General features: G+C 39.6%; 2 protein-coding genes across 2 annotated transcripts in view; one reads left to right on the top strand and one right to left on the bottom strand.

Moving 5' to 3' along the window:
* The first annotated feature begins 735 nt into the window (after nt 1-735).
* Nucleotides 736-4,193, top strand: LOC124998139 (ornithine decarboxylase-like). The gene is made up of 10 exons (XM_047572347.1): nt 736-782; nt 1,039-1,083; nt 1,275-1,396; nt 1,486-1,659; nt 1,740-1,912; nt 1,993-2,209; nt 2,443-2,526; nt 2,724-2,880; nt 3,144-3,265; nt 3,489-4,193. Exons 2-10 carry the CDS (start codon nt 1,056-1,058, stop codon nt 3,729-3,731), a joined length of 1,320 nt encoding a protein of 439 aa, XP_047428303.1. The 5' UTR covers nt 736-782; nt 1,039-1,055; the 3' UTR covers nt 3,732-4,193.
* Nucleotides 4,194-5,991: 1,798 nt separating this feature from the next.
* Nucleotides 5,992-23,645, bottom strand: part of LOC124997828 — a 47,820-nt gene continuing 30,166 nt past the window's right edge. The window contains exons 31-49 of the mRNA XM_047571837.1: nt 21,767-21,898; nt 21,618-21,682; nt 18,654-18,798; nt 17,896-17,931; nt 16,925-17,239; nt 15,155-15,469; nt 13,246-13,560; nt 12,300-12,593; nt 11,860-12,153; nt 11,420-11,713; nt 10,980-11,273; nt 10,540-10,833; nt 10,101-10,394; nt 9,256-9,549; nt 8,816-9,109; nt 8,376-8,669; nt 7,450-7,773; nt 7,062-7,190; nt 5,992-6,972 (exon numbers count right to left, since the gene is read on the bottom strand). Of these exons, the coding sequence (XP_047427793.1) occupies nt 6,602-6,972; nt 7,062-7,190; nt 7,450-7,773; nt 8,376-8,669; nt 8,816-9,109; nt 9,256-9,549; nt 10,101-10,394; nt 10,540-10,833; nt 10,980-11,273; nt 11,420-11,713; nt 11,860-12,153; nt 12,300-12,593; nt 13,246-13,560; nt 15,155-15,469; nt 16,925-17,239; nt 17,896-17,931; nt 18,654-18,798; nt 21,618-21,682; nt 21,767-21,898 (4,793 nt within the window). The 3' untranslated portion in view covers nt 5,992-6,601. The remainder of the gene's footprint in view (nt 6,973-7,061; nt 7,191-7,449; nt 7,774-8,375; nt 8,670-8,815; nt 9,110-9,255; nt 9,550-10,100; nt 10,395-10,539; nt 10,834-10,979; nt 11,274-11,419; nt 11,714-11,859; nt 12,154-12,299; nt 12,594-13,245; nt 13,561-15,154; nt 15,470-16,924; nt 17,240-17,895; nt 17,932-18,653; nt 18,799-21,617; nt 21,683-21,766; nt 21,899-23,645) is intronic.

Here is a 23,645-nt window from a genome sequence, read left to right as displayed (position 1 = left end):
AATAGTCCTGTTATAATTGTATTTTCTTTTGTATCCCCCTATACTCTGTGGCTCAGCAGGACATTACATCATTCATGGTCATTCCATGGTCTCTATCTGTAACTATGTTAAGATATTACTGAGTCCTCTGAGTTTAAAAACTACAGGAAATAAAAACTTCTTTGATTTGCATAAAACTGATTTTATGCAAATCAAACAATACCTGTTTTCTTGTTTAGTTTAGTTTAGTAGTCATATATTAAAGTACGAAAGGTAAATTTACTTGTTCAGCATTTTTCATTTATTTTAGAGTCTAAAACCAAACCTGAAAAACCAAAAAGTACACAGATGGAAATGGCTATCCCACAGAGGCAATGTCTTTCAAAGTAGAAAACTGTAATGTGCTCCGATGTTTCATTATGTATTAGTCACATCCACATGAAGAGTTTTTTTGAAAAAAAAAAAAAAAAAAAGGAAACAAAGCATTTTAAGGTATTGGTCCATTGGTAACCCGTGGCCTTAGATTTCCTCAGTGGGTCCCACACCTTTTAAAACGTTTCCACTGATTCCACTTGTTTAGTGGTTGGTTGAGTTGCTCAGATGCTGGCAGATGCTGAATGTATGTGCCATTATCTATCTTTCTGGTCTTGTCACAAGCTTGTCTCTAGTCACATTCTTGTCTCAGCCTGCCTTAGCTGCCAGGTTGGTTAGGTGTGTCCAAGGATATTGAATTTGTTTAGTCAGTTTCTAAATGCTCACAGAGGCTTGTCAGAAGAAGAGGTGACACGTCTTTGTGTTCGTAGGTAAGACATTGTTTAACACTTATATACTGTTCATATTCAGTACCTTCATAGTATGGTCCGGGTCAAGAATTAAATGTTTAAAAATTATATTGTTATGTTATGTTGTAATTATATGTGATTAAGAAGTGATTGAGAAGAACAGGTTCATTTCATTGTATTTGCATGTCTGCGAGCTACACCTGCTGCTGTCTGCCTTGTTGCACTTCTGTGAGTGCTTACTATAAACTGGATTTTTTATCCTTAACACGCTGTTAAGACACAGGGTTGGCCAGAATGGATGACAACAACACAACAAACCACGGTAAGACAAAACAAATGATTAATAATTTCGGATATTTGTTGATGTGTTCATGGTTAAATTTTAAACAAATGGCTGATACAAAAAGGTAAAGATGATTTATAGTGTGTTTCATTTTTACATTACAATCACACAACAAGAATTATCACCTGTTGTGTTAACCTGAACCTGTGTGTACTTACTATCCCGTGCAGCCCAACTAACTCCAAATGGATCAGTCATGCATGTTTTGTCCTCTGATGACATTGAAATTCTAGACGATGGAAAGACCGTCAGAGATTTCATAGACAGTAAAATAGAAGAGCTTGGCTCAGCAGTGAGTATCAGAGACATCACTTAAGTATCGATTTTAGTTTTTTGATTTTTTTTTCTAAATAAAATGTCCCTTGTATTGTATCCATTCAGAGCAATGAAGAGCTGTTCTACGTGGCAAACCTTGACAGTATTGTAGAGAGGCACCTCCGCTGGATTTCCAACTTACCTCGGGTCAAGCCTTTCTATGCAGTAAAGTGCAACAACACACCAGCAGTTATCAGGATGCTGAGTGCTCTAGACACAGGTTTTGACTGTGCCAGCAAGGTACAGATGGAGACAAAATAAGATTGGCTGGATGTTTTCACTCTCAGTGACTCATTCAAAACACATTTTGTCCAACCAAGGCTGAGATTGAGCTGGTTCTGTCCCATGGAGTGACACCTAACAGGATCATTTATGCACATCCAGCTAAACCACTGTCCCACATCCGCTACGCCTGCACTCATGGAGTTGATTTAATGACGTTTGACAGCAAAGATGAACTTGTAAAAATCTCTCGTCATCACGCCCAAGCCAAGTATGTTTTTGCTTCCATTTTCTATGTATTGCAGCTCCTCTTTAGAGTCCTGATTAATACTATTTTGAATAACTTCTCAGACTGGTGCTACGCATTGCAGTGGATGACTCCGAGTCACTGGTAAGACTCAGCTCAAAGTTTGGAGCCAGACTGGTTTCCGTTGGTGGGCTGCTGGAACATGCTAGAAAGCTGGAGTTGGAGGTGATTGGAGTCAGCTTCCATGTAGGCAGCGGGTGCACTGGAAGTTTGGCCTTCAAGCGAGCTATAGCAGATGCCCGAAATGTCTTCGATGTAGCGGTGAGTCATTGTCACAGAGTCGGTAGTGATACCCCGGTTACAGTGTCAACTAAATGAATGAGGTATTTAATGGCTCGGTTGACTGATTGTCAGATATCGCGGTGCTACATTTTAACGAGATACTATGACATGTGTTATAATCAGTGAATTGTTTTTGTAACTGTTACTGTTTCTTCTTTAAATCATTTATGTAAGGTGTCTTTTCTAGAAATCGGTACTTCTGTGTTTTTCAGAATTCAGCAGGCTTCCAGATGAGCCTCTTGGATATTGGTGGAGGGTTCTTTGCAAGAGAGGACTTTCATGTGAAATTTGAGGAGGTAAAATAAGGCACATTATGATGCGGTTAAAATAGTATACGGATAGTTGGTCCTTTTCTTCCGTAGCAGTTCTATGAGTTTCTTGATTTTATGGTGGCTGCTACAGACTGCAGTTTGTATTAAAGTGAAATAATAATACTGATTAATGCTAGTAGATGTGAAATATCTGGGGTATAATTGTATGTTTTCTGTCCTAGTTTTCAGATGTCATTAATGAATCACTGGATAAATTTTTTCCACCTGACAGCGGGGTGACGATTATAGCAGAACCAGGCCGGTACTACATGGAATCAGCCTTCACACTGGCAGTCAATGTCATCGCCAAAAGAGTTGACGACATGGACGAACACTGCAGTTAGTGCTTGGACGGTTTTTTCTCCAATTGTGTTTCTGAAAAAAATCAAGAAAACAAAACCTAATGAAACTTACTTCACATACTTTGTCTTGAATAAGAATAGTAGATTAATCAAAAAGCGTGTAATTTTAAGTTGATGTAATCCAGAAAAGTACACTGTCATGACTAAAGCAGAAACTCAGTGAGATTCATGCAAAACATTGCATTACTTCAAGTGCAGTCTTTAGAGTGTGACTTCTGTCATTACTTGTGTGTTTTCCAGATGATGAGGAAAACCACCCTGACAGAGTGATGATGTACTACATTAATGATGGAGTGTATGGCTCCTTGAATTGCCTCGTCAACGATCCTGCTCACAGCAGCGTTGAACCATATCTTCACAAGGTAAATATCAATATTCACAGGCACATATGAACGCAACTAATCGACGATGCTGTGGAGCTTATATAAACCTTTAATGATGAACTGACAAAGAACTAATGAAAATGTGGAATTGTTGAATAATGATATTATTAGTTGGATTATGAATGTATGCTTTACCTTTTGAGCAGAGAAAAATAGGAGCTAAATATTGGATTTTCTATTGGAGTGTTTGTGTCCTACTCAGGCTGTGGTTGACAGCGAGCCAAAGTACCGCTCTGTTATCTGGGGTCCAACCTGCAACAGCTTCGACAAAGTCTCCGATGGCTGCTGGATGCCCGAGTTACAAGTGGGGGACTGGCTTCTAATCGACAACATGGGCGCTTATTCGACTTGTTTGACCACAGACTTCAATGGCTTTGAAAAAGCGCACATTTACATAGTTGTGTCAGCTAAAACATGGCATGCTGGAAACTTGTTTTGCACCTAGGGCATTAGCTTCATGGGACAGCCTTGTGAGTGTGGTTAAGAGTCTTTAGTTAGTGTCTTTAGTTGCTGTTTTTTTAGGGTGTGAAAACTACATTTTTTAGCAGTACATATAATTTTGTTGATGACTTCCACTTTCTTAGAAATGACAACTCTCACTTACGTCCGATGAGGCTAATATGTGTGCGGAGGCACAGTAAGTGTGGTTTGTTACCACAATGTGTTACCCACCCTGTTTGTAGAATCAACTACAACTTCGGGGTGTGCAAACCATCCAGTTTTGGTATTTGTATCTGTATTTGTATTTGAATAAAGTTCAAAATAGGTGTAAAAAATTTTTTTTTTGAGTTACACATCTAATTCAGGATATGCATGTGTAAAAATACGTATTCCTTAATTAGTCTTTATAATAATTATGGATGTATATGCAATATTGGTTGATGGTTTTGCATTAAAGTCTGATTAGAAGGGGCCAGAACATGACTGTGATGATGATTTGGTGTTTGTGGGGGACAATTGGGGTGACTATGGCTCAGTAGGTAGAATGGTTAACGGTTCAATCCCTGGAATGTGCCACATGCTAAAGTGTCCTTGAGCAAGACCTCCATTTGCTCCCATTGCGTGGCACTGGTGTGTGAATATGTGTGCGCTTGTGTGAGTGAATGGGTAGATGTGTCTGTGACTATAAGGTGCTTTATGTACCAAATGGTAGAAAAGCACTATATAAAAACAAGCCCATTTACCATAACCAATAGACAGTAGTCTGAATTACTGAACTTACAGATGACACGAACAAGTAACATTATAGCACAATGACCTATAAATAAGGACAATGCCAGATTTTTCCCTTTTGTTTTAGTTTAGTTATAATACTGCTTTTGAACGCCTGTGTTCATTGCACTTTATGTGAAATTACAGGAAATAATTCTATCACAGTTGCATTCTGACCAAATGTAATAGTTAAAAGTTGAAAAATAATGTAATCACTTTTTTGGCGGCTAAAACTATAAAAGGAAAAAGGGGTCTAAAATAACACTAAATCGTAAAAATGGCTGTCCAAATGAATATCAGTGAGTTTACAAAGATTTAAATGCCTTTAAATAGATTAAATACATTAAAAACAGTGGGATCCAGGCTCCAGGGGTGGACCACTGAGACATAATTACTCATTGGTATTTGTTACTGTATTTATCCCAGCATTCCACCAGTATGGCTCATAAGTCTGAAAAATTCACAGTCATGAAGATATTTCTATCATGGTATTCTTGGGCTAGGTATCCTGCTGCAATATAAGTCCTTCTCCATAAAGTTGCAGACCCATGGCATGTCTCCGAGGAATAGACAACCACTTCTCATCAGAGTGGACTTAATTGTGGAGCAATTGCCCAATTTAAGAATGTCAAACAATCTTAGGCTTGCGGAATCTTAAATATGAGCTCACATATGTTTTGAAATGTTTCTAACTCGTCAAACTCTGTCTAACCCATCACACTTGGTCATTTTCAGGTTTCTGTGACAGTATAAAAGATGTTTGATGTGGGTTCAGACTTATTGCCACAACTTTTAAAGATTTAAGATCTGTTCGGTTTTGCACAACTTAGATAGATACCATTACAAATCTTATGTGAAAGTAAGTGTTAAGACATAACATTAAAATGCTTAATTAATGTAAAATGACCTTGAAAACATAAATCACTACACCGGAATTACCTGTAGCCCTAACCCTAACCCTAACCCTATCCCTACCTCTAACTCTAACCCTATCCCTACCCTGTCACCCTGAAAAGATATGTATACTCTGTGAACCATTTGCATTTTTGACACTCACATAGAGACTCAAACAAAATAGAGTATGTTTAACACACTGAAAACCAGTTAAGGTAGATGACAGGATCTCTCATGTAAACGGACCACAAATGTCACACAATAATCTTGTTACTCCAAATTATCAAAGTTCCTTCTCCTATGGTTCTGTCCACATCCATTTTTGCTTGTCACTTCCACTTTCCCACACTGTTGAGAAACCGCTGAAGTAAACTCTTGCAGGAATGGGGCATTAAAAGTGCAACAGCTTTGAAAGGTCATTGACTGTATAAGTAACAGCATGTGAAGCAAACATGCATGATTGGTTGATGCGTTGTTGGACTCATACGCAGATGACATCCTCCTGTTTGCAGATATCCCTGTGACTCATATTTATACTGCTCTCAGTGGTTTGGCTGTACTATCATTACAACACTGGATTTAAATGAGTCGACTACTTTCACTGAACCTTTATTGGAATAGATAGTTCATGAATGTCCACATACAAGAAATGTAAATAGTACAATATAAACAGATAGACAAACTGCAAATAACTGCTAAAGATCTACGGTGCAAAAATTGCTGTAGCATCAAGCTAAAGCTAAATATCATCTCTAGCAAAAACATAAAGCATTAAGGTAAATCTGAGTCCAATACTGGATGGGATGAGTATATAGTAAATAACATCTGGCTAATTACTCCAATGTGGTTTTAAATACACACACTCTGACATTTTCCAGTATTTTCATTAAAAAAAAAGATACTTAAAACCTATAATAACACAGACCTAAGTTACGGTATTTACACTACAAAAAAACAAGCAAACAAAACAAAAAACAGTACTGTAAAGAACGAAAAACTGTTCGCTATCATCTGCAGAGAAACAAAACTCAATGTGACTGGAGCAAGTTCTATGTAAGAACTGACCACATGCCAACAACATTACATTCAACACTTTGCATTTGGTTAACTGCCATCATCTGCCCCTTGACAAACTCATGAACATGCAGTGAATATGTTGGTTGTATCCTATATAGATGGAAACTAGTAATGTTGTTGGCAAGTGGAAATCTAAATGTTTTGATAAATGTCTTCCTGCTCTCCATAAATATCCAGATTGTCATCACAGGGCGGTTGCTCAAAATTCATATAGATGCTATCGTCAACAGCTGCCTCTTCCTCCATTTCATCATCTATAGCAGAATAAATGTCCTCAGGACATGTGCCAACATAGTAATTGCCCCCTTTGTCATTGGGTTCTTTGTCATCGGGCTCTTTGTAATCGGGTTCTTTGTCATCAGGTTCTTTGTCGTCGCTATCTTCACTCTTCCCATGATCATAATCATCATCACACACGTTTCCTTGCTCATATCTCATATCAGTGTCCACCTTTTCATAGTCCTCCTCAACGTTATTGACGGTGCCATTGTTGTGGCAAGTCACTGCAAGGAAAGCATCAGAAAGTCAAGTACCTATGTGAAAAGAAGTTTATCATTTCTTGTAATGTACAATCATCCTGATTAGCACTAACTTTCGGTTTGGTCGGGGTTTTCTAGCGTCAGGGCTTGACGTCTTCTCTTGTGGAACAGACAGGCCATCAGGAGCAGCAGGAGCAGCAACGGAGGTGCAGTGAGTGAGGAGATCAGCATCATTAACTGCACTAAGAGAAAAATGGTCTGATTGTCAAAAGTTCAGAACAGTCAAATTGTATTTGATTTAGTATTTGATCAAAGCAGGAAGTTAGTTTTGGGTCATGCAGATATTAATTAACAGGGATTGATCAAGATGTTGGGTACAGATAAATTATGTATCATAAAAGCATGTGTAGAATTGAATGTGTACAGATGACAAGATATTACTGCCGTCCAAATAGTCGCAAAGATATCGTGTAATCTTAGTCTTAAATTTAGTCTTCTTACTTTTAATGGTGATGTTCACCATCGCCGTCATGTTGGAAGTGAATTTCCTGGAGGACAGTGTGACTTCGTAAACACAGCTGTAGTCACCCTGGTGCTCATACTCAGCTTCAGGGAAACTAAAGGAGGCTGAGTTGTTGATCACTGGCTGGGTCCTGGTGATGTTGGAGCCAGAGAGGATAAGAGAGAAAAACCCTCCAGGATAGTGGGAGGAAATGGAGCAGGTTAAGGTAAAGCTGTGACCCCTGGTGACCTCTGCACTCTCAAGACCCTGGACCGGCTCTTGGTTAGCAGACATCAGGTAGATGCTGGGTGGCTGCAGTGGCACTGGGAGGAAAGAAAAACTGGATTAAGATGAATCAGTTAAGTTGGAAAAAAAAACAGTAACTGAGAAGGTACTATCTACTACTATACTAAGGTATAAATCGTCATTTAAATTTCAGATGATGAAACAACTATTTAACTCAATTAAAAAGAAAGGCAATTGTATTTCTTACGTACATGTAACTGAGAGTGTGATAGAGTCACTCTGTGGGGAGCTGAAATCTCGATCTGAAACTCTGGTCTGATATTGACACTGGTACGATCCTTCATCATGAGAGTTACTGTAACATTGGGGCTACTGAAGGGAGCAGAGTATGTACTAGATGTTTGGATTTTTCTTAAGGAGCCCAAGATAAGCAGAGTGCATGTTCCTCCTAAGTGTTGAATTAAGACTGAACAAGTATTATGGTCCTGACACCACATAACCTCACGACCAGGATTCATGGTGATTTCAGGCTTTGGGAGAATGACTGATAGAACAACACAAAATAAAGTCATAGATAAACTTGCCTTTTGGTTTAAGTGTGTAAGCGTCTTTCAGTTGTTCAACAGTTCCATAGAAGTTAAAGAGAAGTCAAGATTAAAAACTCCATATTTCTCCTTACCAATAACTGAGAGTGTGACAAAGTCGCTCTGTGGGGAGCTGAAGTCTCGACCTGAAACTCTGGTCTGATATTGACACTGGTACAATCCCTCGTTATTAAAGTTGACAGTAGGGATACTCAAGGTAGCAGAGTTGGCATTAGATGTTTGGGCCATTCTGAATGAGCCTGTGGTTTTCTGCAGGATGAATGTTCCTCCTAGATGCTGAGTTGAGATTGAACAAGTGATGCTGATGGCCTGACCCCAGGTAACTTTACCAACAGGACTCATGGAGATGATGGGTTTTGGGAGGACCACTGAATAAAACAACACAACATAAAGTCATGGATTAATTTGCCTTTTGGCTAAAGTGTATTAATGCATGTTAGCTTCTTCCAAATGTTTCACAATCCCATAGAGGTTAAAGAGAAGTCAAGATTAGAAACTGTATATTTCTCCTTACCAATAACTGAGAGTGTGACGGACTCACTCTGTGGGGAGCTGAAATCTCGACCTGAAACTCTTGTCAGATATTGACACTGGTACAATCCCTCATTGTCAAAGTTGACATTAGAGATACTGAAGGTAGCAGAGTTGGCACTAGATGTCCTGGTCTGTCTGTATGAGCCTGTGGTTTTTTGCAGGATGAATGTTCCTCCTAAATGCTGAGTTGAGATTTGACAAGTGATGCTGATGTCCTGACCCCAGGTAACTTTACCAACAGGATTAATGAAGAGGATGGGTTTTGGGAGGACCACTGAGTAGAACAACACAACAAAAAGTCGTGAATAAATTTGCCTTTTGGCTAAAGTGTATTTATGTATGTTAGCTTCTTCCAATTGTTTCACATTCCCATAGAAGTTGAAGAGAGGTCAAGATTTGAAACTCCATATTTCTCCTTACCAATAACTGAGAGTGTGACAGAGTCACTCTGTGGGGAGCTGAAGTCTCGACCTGAAACTCTGGTCTGATATTGACACTGGTACAATCCCTCATTATTAAAGTTGACATTAGGGATACTGAAGGTAGCAGAGTTGGCACTAGATGTTTTGGTCGTTCTGAATGAGCCTGTGGTCTTCTGCAGGATGAATGTTCCTCCTAGATGCTGAGTTGAGACTGAACAAGTGATGCTTATGTCCTGACCCCAGGTAACTTTACCAACAGGATTCATGGAGATGGTGGGTTTTGGGAGGACCACTGAATCAAACAACACAAGTTCAGTGTAGAATCCTTTGAGTAGAGGTATAAATCGTCATTTAAATTTCAGATGATGCAACAACTTTTTAACTCAATTAAAAAGAAAGGCAATTGTATTTCTTACGTACATGTAACTGAGAGTGTGATAGAGTCACTCTGTGGGGAGCTGAAATCTCGACCTGAAACTCTGGTCTGATATTGACACTGGTACGATCCTTCATTATGAAAGTTAACATTGGGGCTACTGAAGGGAGCAGAGTATGTACTAGATGTTTGGATTTTTCTTAAGGAGCCCAAGATAAGCAGAGTGCATGTTCCTCCTAAATGTTGAATTAAGACTGAACAAGTATTATGGTCCTGACACCACATAACCTCACGACCAGGATTCATGGAGATTTCAGGCTTTGGGAGAATGACTGATAGAACAACACAAAATAAAGTCATAGATAAACTTGCCTTTTGGTTTAAGTGTGTAAGCGTCTTTCAGTTGTTCAACAGTTCCATAGAAGTTAAAGAGAAGTCAAGATTAAAAACTCCATATTTCTCCTTACCAATAACTGAGAGTGTGACAAAGTCGCTCTGTGGGGAGCTGAAGTCTCGACCTGAAACTCTGGTCTGATATTGACACTGGTACAATCCCTCGTTATTAAAGTTGACAGTAGGGATACTGAAGGTAGCAGAATTGGCATTAGATGTTTGGGCCATTCTGAATGAGCCTGTGGTTTTCTGCAGGATGAATGTTCCTCCTAAATGCTGAGTTGATACTGAACAAGTGATGCTGAGGTCCTGACCCCAGGTAACTTTACCAACAGGATTCATGGAGATGATGGGTTTTGGGAGGACCACTAAATAAAACAACACAACATAAAGTCATAGATAAATTTGAATTTGGATAAAGTGTATTCATGCATGTTAGCTTCTTTCAATTGTTTCACAATCCCATAGAAGTGGAAGATAAGTCAAGATTAGAAACTCCATATTTCTCCTTACCAATAACTGAGAGTGTGACAGAGTCACTCTGTGGGGAGCTGAAGTCTCGACCTGAAACTCTGGTCTGATATTGACACTGGTACGAACCCTCATTATTAAAGTTGACATTAGAGATACTGAAGGTAGCAGAGTTGGCACTAGATGTTTGGGTCCTTCTGAATGAGCCTGTGGTTTTCTGCAGGATAAATGTTCCTCCTAAATGCCTAGTTGAGACTGAACAAGTGATGCTGAGGTCCTGACCCCAGGTAACTTTACCAACAGGACTCATGGAGATGATGGGTTTTGGGAGGACCACTGAATAAAACAACACAACATAAAGTCATGGATTAATTTGCCTTTTGGCTAAAGTGTATTAATGTATGTTAGCTTCTTCCAATTGTTTCACAATCCCATGGAGGTTAAAGAGAAGTCAAGATTAGAAACTGTATATTTCTCCTTACCAATAACTGAGAGTGTGACGGACTCACTCTGTGGGGAGCTGAAATCTCGACCTGAAACTCTTGTCAGATATTGACACTGGTACAATCCCTCATTGTCAAAGTTGACATTAGAGATACTGATGGTAGCAGAGTTGGTACTAGATGTCCTGGTCTGTCTGTATGAGCCTGTGGTTTTTTGCAGGATGAATGTTCCTCCTAAATGCTGAGTTGAGATTTGACAAGTGATGCTGATGTCCTGACCCCAGGTAACTTTACCAACAGGATTAATGGAGAGGATGGGTTTTGGGAGGACCACTGAATAGAACAACACAACATAAAGTCGTGAATAAATTTGCCATTTGGCTAAAGTGTATTTATGTATGTTAGCTTCTTCCAATTGTTTCACATTCCCATAGAAGTTGAAGAGAGGTCAAGATTTGAAACTCCATATTTCTCCTTACCAATAACGGAGAGTGTGACAGAGTCACTCTGTGGGGAGCTGAAATCTCGATCTGAAACTCTGGTCTGATATTGACACTGGTACGATCCCTCATTATTAAAGTTGACATTAGGGATGCTGAAGGTAGCAGAGTTGGCACTAGATGTCTTAGATTTTCTGTATGAGCCTGTGGTCTTCTGCAGAGTGAATGTTCCTCCTAGATGCTGAGTTGAGATTGAACAAGTGATGCTGAGGTCCTGACCCCAGGTAAATTTACCAACAGGATTCATGGAGATGGTGGGCTTTGGGAGGACCACTGAATAAAACAACACAACAAAAAGTCATAGATAAATTTGCCTTTTCGCTTCAGTGTATTGTTGCATGTTAGCTTCTTCCAGTTGTTTCACAATCCCACAGAAGTTAAAGAGAAGTCAAGATTAGAAAGTACATATTTCTCCTTACCAGTAACTGAGAGTGTGACAGAATCACTCTGTGGGGAGCTGAAGTCTCGATCTGAAACTCTTTTCTGATATTGACACTGGTACGATCCCTCATTATTAAAGTTGACATTAGGGATACTGAAGGTAGCAGAGTTGGCACTAGATGTTTTGGTCGTTCTGAATGAGCCTGTGGTTTTCTGCAGGATGAATGTTCCTCCTAAATGCTGAGTTGAGATTGAACATGTGATGCTGAGGTCCTGACCCCAGGTAAATTTACCAACAGGATTCATGGAGATGGTGGGCTTTGGGAGGACCACTGAATAAAATAACACAACAAAAAGTCATAGATAAATTTGCCTTTTCGCTTCAGTGTATTGTTGCATGTTAGCTTCTTCCAGTTGTTTCACAATCCCACAGAAGTTAAAGAGAAGTCAAGATTAGAAAGTACATATTTCTCCTTACCAGTAACTGAGAGTGTGACAGAATCACTCTGTGGGGAGCTGAAGTCTCGATCTGAAACTCTTTTCTGATATTGACACTGGTATGATCCCTCATTATTAAAGTTGACATTAGGGATACTGAAGGTAGCAGAGTTGGCACTAGATGTTTTGGTCGTTCTGAATGAGCCTGTGGTCTTCTGCAGGATGAATGTTCCTCCTAGATGCTGAGTTGAGACTGAACAAGTGATGCTTATGTCCTGACCCCAGGTAACTTTACCAACAGGATTCATGGAGATGGTGGGCTTTGGGAGAATGACTGAAAAATAAGGTTTCATTAAGTTGTTGAGTCAGTGGATGGAGACAGGAAGGCCTTACATAAATGCCGTGGTAAATTTCAATTTGGATTTGTACGTCGGAGTTGAATTTTTTTTTTTTTTTTTTATTTTGTCTCATGTGGTTTTGTAGATTTCATCACTGCAAATCATTCTAGTAAAACATTAGCTGATTGAAGTTTTCTGTTCAATTTACAGTTTGTGTGACGTCATTCCTAGCTCTGACTTCCGACCTCCAAGTTAAATGAACACAGCATTAGACTCTGGCAAGTAGCACCACTCTGCATTACAGTTTATTTTTGAAACCATCATATGTATTTTCACTGTGAAGTTGGACTTTGTAATAAGGGTCTCTGTGGGGATTGACTCTCCTTTGGAGCCAGACGTGGCTGTCACATTCTGCCATGACGTGCTGATCTGAGCTCAATGGCACAACAGCCATAAGTCAAAATATACCTCCAGTCAATACTGGTATAATTTGATCAAGAATCAGAGAGATGCAGTGCTGTGTCTGATGGCCTAGCTTCTACAATCAGCCATACTAAACCCAATTGTTTTGGGCACTAAGTAATTTTGCCTGAGTAGGCTCTCTATTAAGATGTGTCAACAAATTGCTGAAAAGAAAAAGCGTCTTACCATCACAGATGACACCGGCATCCTCACTATGTCCGCAGTTATGTGAGCCAAAGCCTCTATGCCCACACTGAGTTATGAAAGTCTCTGATCCTGAACAGGCCACATCATCGAGCCAGATATTTCCAGTTCCTTGGCCAAAGGAGGCCGATTGCGTGGCGCTCTGTGCTGGCCCACAGCCCAACTGTCTACAAACAACATTAGCATCCTGTATGTCCCAGCCGTCATCACACACTGTTCCCCAGGAGCCATCATGGTAGATTTCAACTCTTCCAGAGCATCGAGTCGAGCCAGATCCAGCCAATCTGAATTCGAGAGCTGAGAGACACAGAAGATACAATATTTCTATATTTTACTAATTATATTTTAATATATTACTCAGAACACAACTTGACATATCCGACATATAAACGTATTATAGTATTTTCTTTGTCTACTCTTTTGTTTTTTTCTTCACTGGAGTGACACCATGCCAAAGAAAGAAAGATGGAAACCACACTCTACCACAGTTTTTACCTAACTCTTAGTGACCAATGGTGTCCTATCTATCTATCTATCTATGAATATAGTCCGATCAGTAATCGATCTGTGTACCATCCAGCACTGGTGGCCTGCACCACTGGGCTGATTTCAATGAGGCTTCAAATGATCTTTTATTTTTTTCTTTCCCCGAATTGCATTGGCTGAGATGCAGTCTGAATGGATCCTGGCAACAAAGCAGACAACATGTATAATGATGTATTTTCATCATACATAACATATTTTAATTAACATTATCGTTAGAGTGTCAATTATGTAATGACAATTCTGCAAAATCTAATTTGCCAGGAACACCTGGATGGTAGGTCATCTTGTCCATGGAGAAGAAAATAAGAACATGCATGATTTGATTGAGAGGGTAATGGATCATTTTGTTGCCTTGAAGTGGGCAAAACGAAAGAAGTGGTTGTGCAGGATCCATATGCAACACACACAGTCCAGAGAGGCAGGCAGAACAACTCAAGAGTAAAATTTAATGGCAACCTAGGAAACAAAATGCAAGGCGTTGCAGGAAAAGCAGGGTATTAAAAACCATGACCCAAAAACAGGTATAATCCGAAATCCAAGAATACGACAAACTGAGCAGGAACACACACATAGGGATGAATTTACAGCACAGAGATAACAGCAAAGAAGAAAAGGCAACAACAGGGGCAAAGCACCACAGACAACTTGACATAGAACAAAGGAAAAGATAGGGTTATATGGAGACAAAGACAAATGGCCCGAGACAAGAGAGAATCACAGAGATGGGAACAGAGACAGGAGGTAAAACTTAAATCCAACAAGAAAACTGACTGCAAAATAAAGCAGGAAACGAGCAAGGTCACAGGAAACAACCAGAACGCAGAAACATGACAAATGTCTATTTAGAACAGTTTTTTATTTACCTATTGAATGGGTTACCATAGCCATTATAGCCAACATGGTCCTCTGTAAGAGCAGAAGTTGCCTCTAGGGATGTCCCCATCAAGTTTTTTTGCCCCCTAACCTGATATCGATCTTTCAATATTCAGAACTGAGCAAGACAAGCAACGATCCAATCAAAAATTGACATAATTTCCTTCCCTAGAGACTGATAAAGGTTTTTCTTGTTTTCCTTGTATTCTCCTCGATCTGGATTGTGTTCACTGTCAAACCTAATGTAGCAAGGAGAAGGTAGCTCATACCTTGGCTCAAGAAGACCCCACATTTGAAAAGATGTTGAAAATTTGTTCTCTATGACAGAAATGTTCTTGTCATCCAACCCAATAAACTCTGCAACCTTCGCTTATCAAATCAAGACCGCCTACTCAGGGCAACATCCTGCAATTAAAAGAATGTTCCCTATCAAGATGAGTCAACAAAATGTTGAAAAGAAAATGTGTCTTACCAGCACAGGTAACACCAGCATCCTCACTATGTCCACAGTTATGTGAGCCAAACCCTCCATGCCCACACTGAGTTATGGAAGTCTCTGTTCCTGAACAGGACACATCATCGAGCCAGATATTCCCGGTTCCTTGACCAAAGGAGGCCGATTGCGGGGCGCTCTGTGCTGGCCCACAGCCCAACTGTCTACAAACAACATTAGCATCCTGTATGTCCCAGCCGTCATCACACACTGTTCCCCAGGAGCCATCGTGGTAGATTTCAACTCTTCCAGAGCATCGAGCCGAGCCAGATCCAGCCAATCTGAATTGGAGAGCTGAGAGACACAGAAGATACAATATTTCTATTATTTACAAATGATATTTTAATATATTACTCAGAACTCAACCTGGCATATCCGTCATATAAACATATTGTAGTATTTTGTTTGTCTACTCTTGTTTTTTTCTCCACTGGAGTGACACCATACCAAAGATAGATAGAAACCACACTCTACCACAGTTTTTACCTAACTCTTAGTGACCAATGGTGTCCATCTATCTATGAATATAGTCCGATCAGTAATCGATCCGTGTTCCATCCAGCACTGGTGGCCTGCACCACTGGGCTGATTTCAATGAGGCTTTAAATGATCTTTTTTTTTTTTTTCTTTACCCGAATTGCATTGGCTGAGATGCAGTCTGAATGGATCCTGGCAACAAAGCAGACAACATGTATAATGATGTATTTTCATCATACATAACATATTTTAATTAACATTATCGTTAGGGTGTCTAATTATGTAACGACAATTCTGCAAAATCTAATTTGCCAGGAACACCTAGATGGTAGGTCATCTTGTGAATGGAGAAGAAAATAGGAACATGCATGATTTCATTGAGAGCGTAACGGATCATTTTGTTGCCTTACAGTGGGCCAATTGAAAGACCTGGTTGTGGAGGATCCATATGCAACACACACAGTCCAGAGAGGCAGGCGGATCAACTAAAGAGTAAAATTTTATGGCAAACTAGGAAACAAAATGCAAGGTGTTGCAGGAAAGGCAGGGTATTAAAAACCATGACCCAAAAACAGGTACATCCAAAATCCCACAATATGACAAACTGAGCAGGAACACACACATGGGGTGAATTTACAGCACAGAGATAAGAGCACAGAAGAAAAGCCAACAACAGGGGCGAAGCACCACAGACAACTTGACATAGAACAAAGGAAAAGGTAGGGGAACATGCAGACAAAGACAAATGGTCCGAGACAAGAGAGAATCACAGAGATGGGAACAGAGACAGGAGGTAAAACTTAAATCCAACAAAAAACTGACTACAACATAAAGCAGGAAACGAGCAAGGTCACAGGAAACAACCAGAACGCAGAAACATGACAAACATCTATTTAGCACGGTTTTCATTTACCTATTGAATGGGTTGCCATAGCCATTATAGCCAACATGGTCCTCTGTAAGAGCAGAAATTGCCTCTAGGGATGTCCCCATCAAGTTTTTTTGCCCCCTAACCTGATACCGATCTTTCAATATTCAGAACTGGGCAAGGCGAGCAATGATCCAATCAAAAATTGACATAATTTCCTTCCCTAGAATCTGATAAAGGTTTTTCTTGTTTTCCTTGTATTCTCCTTGATCTGGATCGTGTTCACTGTCAAAGCTAATGTACGAAGGAGAGGGTAGCTCATACCTTGACTCCCAGGTATGTACCCAAAGAATGTTCCCTATCAAGATGAGTCAACAAAATGCTGAAAAGAAAAAATGTCTTACCAGCACAGGTAACACCAGCATCCTCACTATGTCCGCAGTTATGTGAGCCAAACCCTCCATGCCCACACTGAGTTATGGAAGTCTCTGTTCCTGAACAGGACACATCATCGAGCCAGATATTCCCGGTTCCTTGACCAAAGGAGGCCGATTGCGGGGCGCTCTGTGCTGGCCCACAGCCCAACTGTCTACAAACAACATTAGCATCCTGTATGTCCCAGCCGTCATCACACACTGTTCCCCAGGAGCCATCGTGGTAGATTTCAACTCTTCCAGAGCATCGAGCCGAGCCAGATCCAGCCAATCTGATCTGGGCAGCTGAAACACAGAGGAGATACAATATTTCTATTATTTACATATAATATTTTAATGTTTTACTCAGAACACAACCTGATACGTCTGACATATAAACATATTCACACACTTCTGCTGTTTTCTCCACTGGAGTGACTCCATGCCAAAGAAAGATAGGAACCACACTCTAACACAGTCTTTACCTAACCCTCAGTGACCAATGGTGTTGTACCCAGTCCAAGTATAATTTTTGTGACAGGAAATGGGGAGGCAGAGAGGGGGGAATGACACACAGTAAAAGCCGCTCAGTGTGGGAGTCAAACTGGGGCCACCTGCAGCACATCGATCAGGACATCCCTAGATGCCACAACTGCAACCTTATTGTTTTTTTTTTTGTTATTTTTTTTTTAATAAATGTGATATATCTATCAAATTTGATTACATCTGACACAAACATCATCTTGAACTTGACGAATAACTAATTATTATGTGGTGTGCAAGTGCGAAAAGTCCTGGTGACTTTCCAAAATGTATTTTTGGGCGTAACTTGAGAACCCATAAGATAATTATGATATTCACACAAGTTTGTATGAGTAGACTACCCATTTTCACTTCCTCTTTCCATGAAGATGCTTGTGAATATTAAAGCAACCACATGTAGGACACAGGAATTCACTGACCTGCAGCGGATAAAGTTGAGGTGAAGAGAAAGCCAACTAGAGAGAAAACAAAAAAGATTATATGAGATACAGATACTATCTCTTTCAACACATTTTCCAGGTTCCCATAATACATTAATTACACAGAGACCAATACAATGTTTGGGAGATTCAGGAGATTTTTTATACTTTATAATCAAATATCATTTGACCTGTTTACTGAATTGCTATAGTCTTGAAGACCAAAGTCCAGTTTTCTCTCATTGTACTGTGATAGTTGGATCTGGTCATTATCTTAACACTCTCCTGATTCATGCAACAAAATTACATTATAAACTGCAGATTGTATCATGAAGTAGTTCTCATAAGTTTTTGCACATTTTTGGCACGAAAACTAATTCTGCTTTTGTGATGAACACACAGTACAACAACATTACCTACCAAAAAGCCTCTCACACTGACAATTACCAGAATCTGATGATTGTAAAGACATGAATCTATAGATTTAAAAGCCATTTGGGGAGAAATCTCATTTTCGTGGTCTCTCTTGTAAAAAAATAAATAAATAAATAAATAAATCACTGATGTCAATGGGACAAACCTGCTTAAACAAAATTTTGACTCACTAACATTGACTGTACTGTGTTTTACTGATAAGAATAAACCAGTGTACACCTAAGCTTTGATGCACTATCCACAATAAACTAAGTGATAAAATTTGAAATGAAAAACTTTGCAACATTAAAGACAATTTAAGGAAATTTAAACGCACTACTCACCAAAAAACAGCTTAGGTAGGAATTTGGACATCCTGGACGAAGCAGGTTTTGCAGAGCATCCAGGTTCAGGGTGGTTGACACAAGGAGGCAACACAGCAGCACCACCTCCTGATTTTCCGTTTCTGCTCTTGATGTGACAGCAACTCTCTCAAATGTACTTCACACAAGACTTAAAAAGCTAATGAAGAGGAATTTGTTTATCTAGAATTTTTCTACCCTTCCTCTGCGCATTTGATACTTTTTTTTTTTTAACTTCTTCTTTTTCTGAAATGTACAGAAGCCCTGACCGGACATGAACTCACAAATTTTTGTTTGTTTTCCCGTAATAACAAGCTCATTTCCTCAGGTTTTCCTCTATTTATCTCATGATCTCGGGAAAAGAGCTCTGTTTTCTTGAAAAGCTTTCAATTAATAGACAACTACACACATAACTATTGAAGCCTATGTTAGTTCAGGACAAAGACTGAGAAAGATACTGTTAACTAGTGTTTACATACACACGTATAATCAGTGTATAATTGTATTTCTTGATTTTTATATTATTCAAGTGGCTATTTAACACCATGAGGACCTGGTGTCTTTTATCAGATTATTACAGTTATCAATTCACTTCACATAACTTTAGGTCACCAGGGGGTCATTTAACAGCACACAGATTATTATTCTGCACATGTAAATGGAGTCAGTGAAAACACTTCTTTACACCCACTGTCATGTTACTGTTTTGATGATTTAGAAATGATCCAAATCCACTCAAACAATCATGGCTCTATTTATGAGCCAAACATAATTTCATTTTCAAAATAGCATTTCATTCTAAAAAACAACAGGTCAATTTAATTACATCCACTATTTACAGTACACAGGGCCACAGCTGCTCAATATAGGATTACATCCACCTGTTCCCCATTTCCCCCATGTGTTCCTCCTTGTTTTGTGCCAGATTGTACGTCTTTGTCCTCGTGCGTTCACCCCATTCTTGCCACAGTTGTTTCGCTGCCTTAACCAAAGTTGTTTCTTTTTGGATTTTGTTCTGGTTCTCCCTCGTGAGTGATTTTCACTTGTACCTTAGCGTTTTCCTTATTTTGAGATTTTCTCTGCATTTTGTGTTTTCCTCCTTCCACGGAGCGAATATTATTTCAATACCTTTTGTAGCCACATTCCTTCTTGAAGAGTTTCTGAGGCCATTTTTCATGAGCCCGCTTTGCTTTCTCCTTCTAGGAGTTTTTTTCCCTGTGTTATTATTAATAAAGACTGTTATTGAAGAACCCTAACCCTTGCATCTGCGTCCTGAGCTCTAGCCTGGTCCTGACAGTAACCTTTGGTATTTCCTTACACAAATGATCCTGATAAAAGTTCAGACACACCAACTCTGTCAAGTTTGTTTAATTTAATTTGTTTTATGCATTGAAGAACCATACTGAAGACATCAGGCCTGTGAAATAACTGGTTGCTGTGACACTTCAAAATCCTTGACTTAATACAGTAAGAAGACAGACGCACCCACCGAGGTAGAGGTAGAAGCTCAGTGTGGGACCTCCAGTCGTCACCATCTTGGCAGATTTAGACTCCGACAAGTAGCACCACTCTGTGTAACACTTTATTTTTGTGCCATCGTATTTATTTTCACTGTAAAGTTGGACTTTGTAATATGTGTCTCTATGGGGCCAACTCTCCTTTGGAGCCAGACGTGACTGTCACATTCTGCCATGACATGCTGATCTGAGCTCAATGGCGCAACAGTCAAAAGTCAAATGTACCTCCAGTCAATGTTGGTACAATTTGATCAAGAATCAGAGAGATGCAGTGGCATTAAACCCAAATGTTTTGGGCACAAAGTGATTTTATGAGGTTTTGCTACAATAAAATAAAATCCTCGAAAGGATAGCTGTGTGGAGATTTTAGACTCTTGTGATAGGATGGATAATTTTGTTTTTTTATTTTTTTCTTAGTAGTCTTCACACAAAGCAAACCAACATAAAAGCACATTGTGGGCCATCCCATATTGGTTTACATGTGAGTGGGTTTTATGAAGTTAAGGTGACATGGTGACGTCCTGCAATTAAAAGAATGGTGGACACACAGTGCATGAGTAGGGTCCCTATCAAGATGAGTCAACAAAATATTGTAAAAAAAAAAAGTGTCTTACCAGCATAGATGACACCTTTGGGTTGATTTTAATGTGGCTACAAATTATCGTTTTTATTTTCTTTTTCCAAATTGCATTGACTGAGATACAGTCTGAATGGATTCTGGCAGGGCTTGCACTGATGTTCTTTCATTATATGTACATTTTTTTTGTCAGGGTGTTTGATTATGTAACTAGAAAGACAATTCTGCAAAATCCAACTTGCCAGGAACACCTGGATGGTAGGTCATCTTGCCCACAGAGAAGAAAATAAGAACATGTATGATTTGGTTGAGAGGGTAACTGATCATTTTGTTGCCTTGAAGTGGGCAAATTGAATTAACTGGTTGTGGAGGACCCAAATGCAACACACACAGTCCAGAGAGGCAGGGAGATCAACTCAAGAGTAAAATTTAATGGCAACCTAGGACACAAAACGCAAGGCGGTGCAGGAAAGGCATTCATTAATACACAGGATAAGATGTTACACTCCCTTGTGCCATGATCCGAGGAGAAACACATGCATGCATGGTGTACCAGTTAAAGTGGAAAAAAATAAAATAAAATAGCAGAGTAAATGGTATGAAATCTTTGAGCAAATATATCGGTACATACTGGTATGAAGCAAAGGGAGTTAGAAATAAAGGTCTCCCTTTAATAAAAGCCTGCCCCCAATAATGGCCGGGTCTTCTGGGAGGCTAAGCAAATAAAGACCCCACTATTAGAGGAAATATGGTAATCATTTCCCCCTTCATCATCAGCTTCCTTGTCATCGCTGTCACCTTCACTCTTCATCATAGTCATCATCACACATGTTTTTTTTGCTCATATCTCACATGGGTGTTTATCTCTTCATAGTCCTCCTCGAGGTTATTGTAGGAGCCAAAGTTCCAGCGAGTCACTGCAATGAGAGCAAGAATGTTATCAGTGTGAAAAGAAGTTCATCATTTGATGTAATGTCCCGTCTGTCCTGATAAGCACTAACTTTCGGTTTGGTTGGGGTTTTCTAGCTTCAGGGCTTGACGTCTTCTCTTGTGGAACAGACAGGCGGCCATCAGGAGCAGCAGGAGCAGCAACGGAGGTGCAGTGAGTGAGGAGACCAGCTTCATTAAGTGCACTAAGAGAAAGATTGTCTGATTGTCAAAAGTTCAGAAAAGTCAAGCTGCATTTGATTTAGTATTTCATCAAACCAGGAAGTATGTTTCGTCTAGCATGTACTCTGTGATCTCTACTATGGGTCATGCAGCTATTAATTAATATGGATTGATTTGTTTGTTAATGTTGGATGGAGATACATTATGTATTATGAGTCTTAAATTTAGTCTTCTTATTTTTAATGGTGATGTTCACCGTCGCTGACATGTCTGAAGTGAATTTCGTGGAGGACAGTGTGACTTCATAAACACAGCTGTAGTCACCCTGGTGCTCATACTCAGAGAGACAGAGGAGATAAAATATTTCTATATTTTGTTTATTTTTTTTATATGTTTTAATACTTTACACAGAAGACAACCTGACATATCCAACATATAAATGTATTATATCATTTTGTTTGTGTACTCTCTCCGTGCTTTCTCCACTGGAGTGACACCGTGCCAAAGAAAGAACTATAGGAACCACACTCTACCACAGTCTTTACCTAACCCTTAGTGACCAGTGATGTTGTAGCCACTCCATCTATCTATGAATATAGTCCAATCAGTAATCAATCTGTGTTCCATCCAGCACTGGTGGCCTGCACCTTTGGTTGATTTCAATTACAAATTATCGATTTCATTTTTTATTTTTATTCCTAATTGCATTGGCTGAGATGCAGTCTGAATGGATTCTGGCAGGGCTTGCACTGATGTATTTTCATTATACGTAACATGTTTTAATTAATATTTTTGTTAGGGTGTCTAATTATGTAATTTGAAAGACAATTCTGCAAAATCCAACTTGCCAGGGACACCTAGATGGTAGGTCATCTTGTCCATGGAGACGAAAATAAGAACATGCATGATTTCATTGAGAGGGTAAATGGCCATTTTGTTGCCTTACAGTGGGCCAATTGAAAGAATTGGTTGTGGAGGACCCAAATGCAACACACAAAGTCCAGAGAGGCAGGCAGATCAACTCAAGAGTAAACTTTTATGGCAACCTAGGAAAGAAAATGCAAGGTGTTGCAGGAAAGGCAGGATATGACAAAACCATCACCCAAAAACAGGTATAATCCAAAATACAAGAAAACGACAAACCGATAACACACATAGTGGTGAATTCACAGCATAGTGATAAGAGCACAGAATAAAAGCCAACAACAGGGGCGAAGCACCACAGACAACTTGACATAGAACAAAGGAAAAGGTAGGGTTATGTGCAGACAAAGACAAATGGCCCGAGACAAGAGACAATCACAGAGATGGGAACAGAGACAGGAGATAAAACTTAAATCCAACAAGAAAGCTGACTACAAACTAAAGCAACAAACGAGCAAGATCCCAGAAAACAACCAGAACGCAGAACTGTGACGAATGTCTAGTTAGCACGGTCTTTGCTTACCCATTGAATGGGTTACCATAGCCATTATAGCCAACATGGTCCTCTGTAAGAACAGGACTCACCTCTAGGGATGTCAAGGGTTTTTTGCCCCCTAACCTGATACCAATCTTTCAATATTCAGAACAGGTCGAGATGAGCACTGATCCAATCGAAAATTCAAATAATTTCCCTCCCTGAAGACTGATAAAGGATTTCCAATTTTCCTTGAATTCTTCTAGATCTGGATTGTCTGCACTGTCAAAGCTAATGTAGCAAGGAGAAGGTAGCTCATACCTTGGCTCAAGAAGCCCCCACATTTGAAAAGATGTTGAAAATTTGTTCTC

Source organism: Mugil cephalus, chromosome 20 (assembly GCF_022458985.1).
Source record: "Mugil cephalus isolate CIBA_MC_2020 chromosome 20, CIBA_Mcephalus_1.1, whole genome shotgun sequence".
Lineage (NCBI taxonomy): Eukaryota > Metazoa > Chordata > Actinopteri > Mugiliformes > Mugilidae > Mugil > Mugil cephalus.
This window is presented reverse-complemented; position numbering and strand designations above follow the sequence as displayed.

Coding starts and splice junctions, on each gene's coding strand:
- LOC124998139 (XM_047572347.1), top strand. CDS start 1,056: ATGGATGACAACAACACAACAAACCACG. Junction 1,913..1,992: donor CGTCATCACGCCCAAGCCAA/GTATGTTTTTGC, acceptor ATAACTTCTCAG/ACTGGTGCTACGCATTGCAG. Junction 3,266..3,488: donor TTGAACCATATCTTCACAAG/GTAAATATCAAT, acceptor TGTCCTACTCAG/GCTGTGGTTGACAGCGAGCC.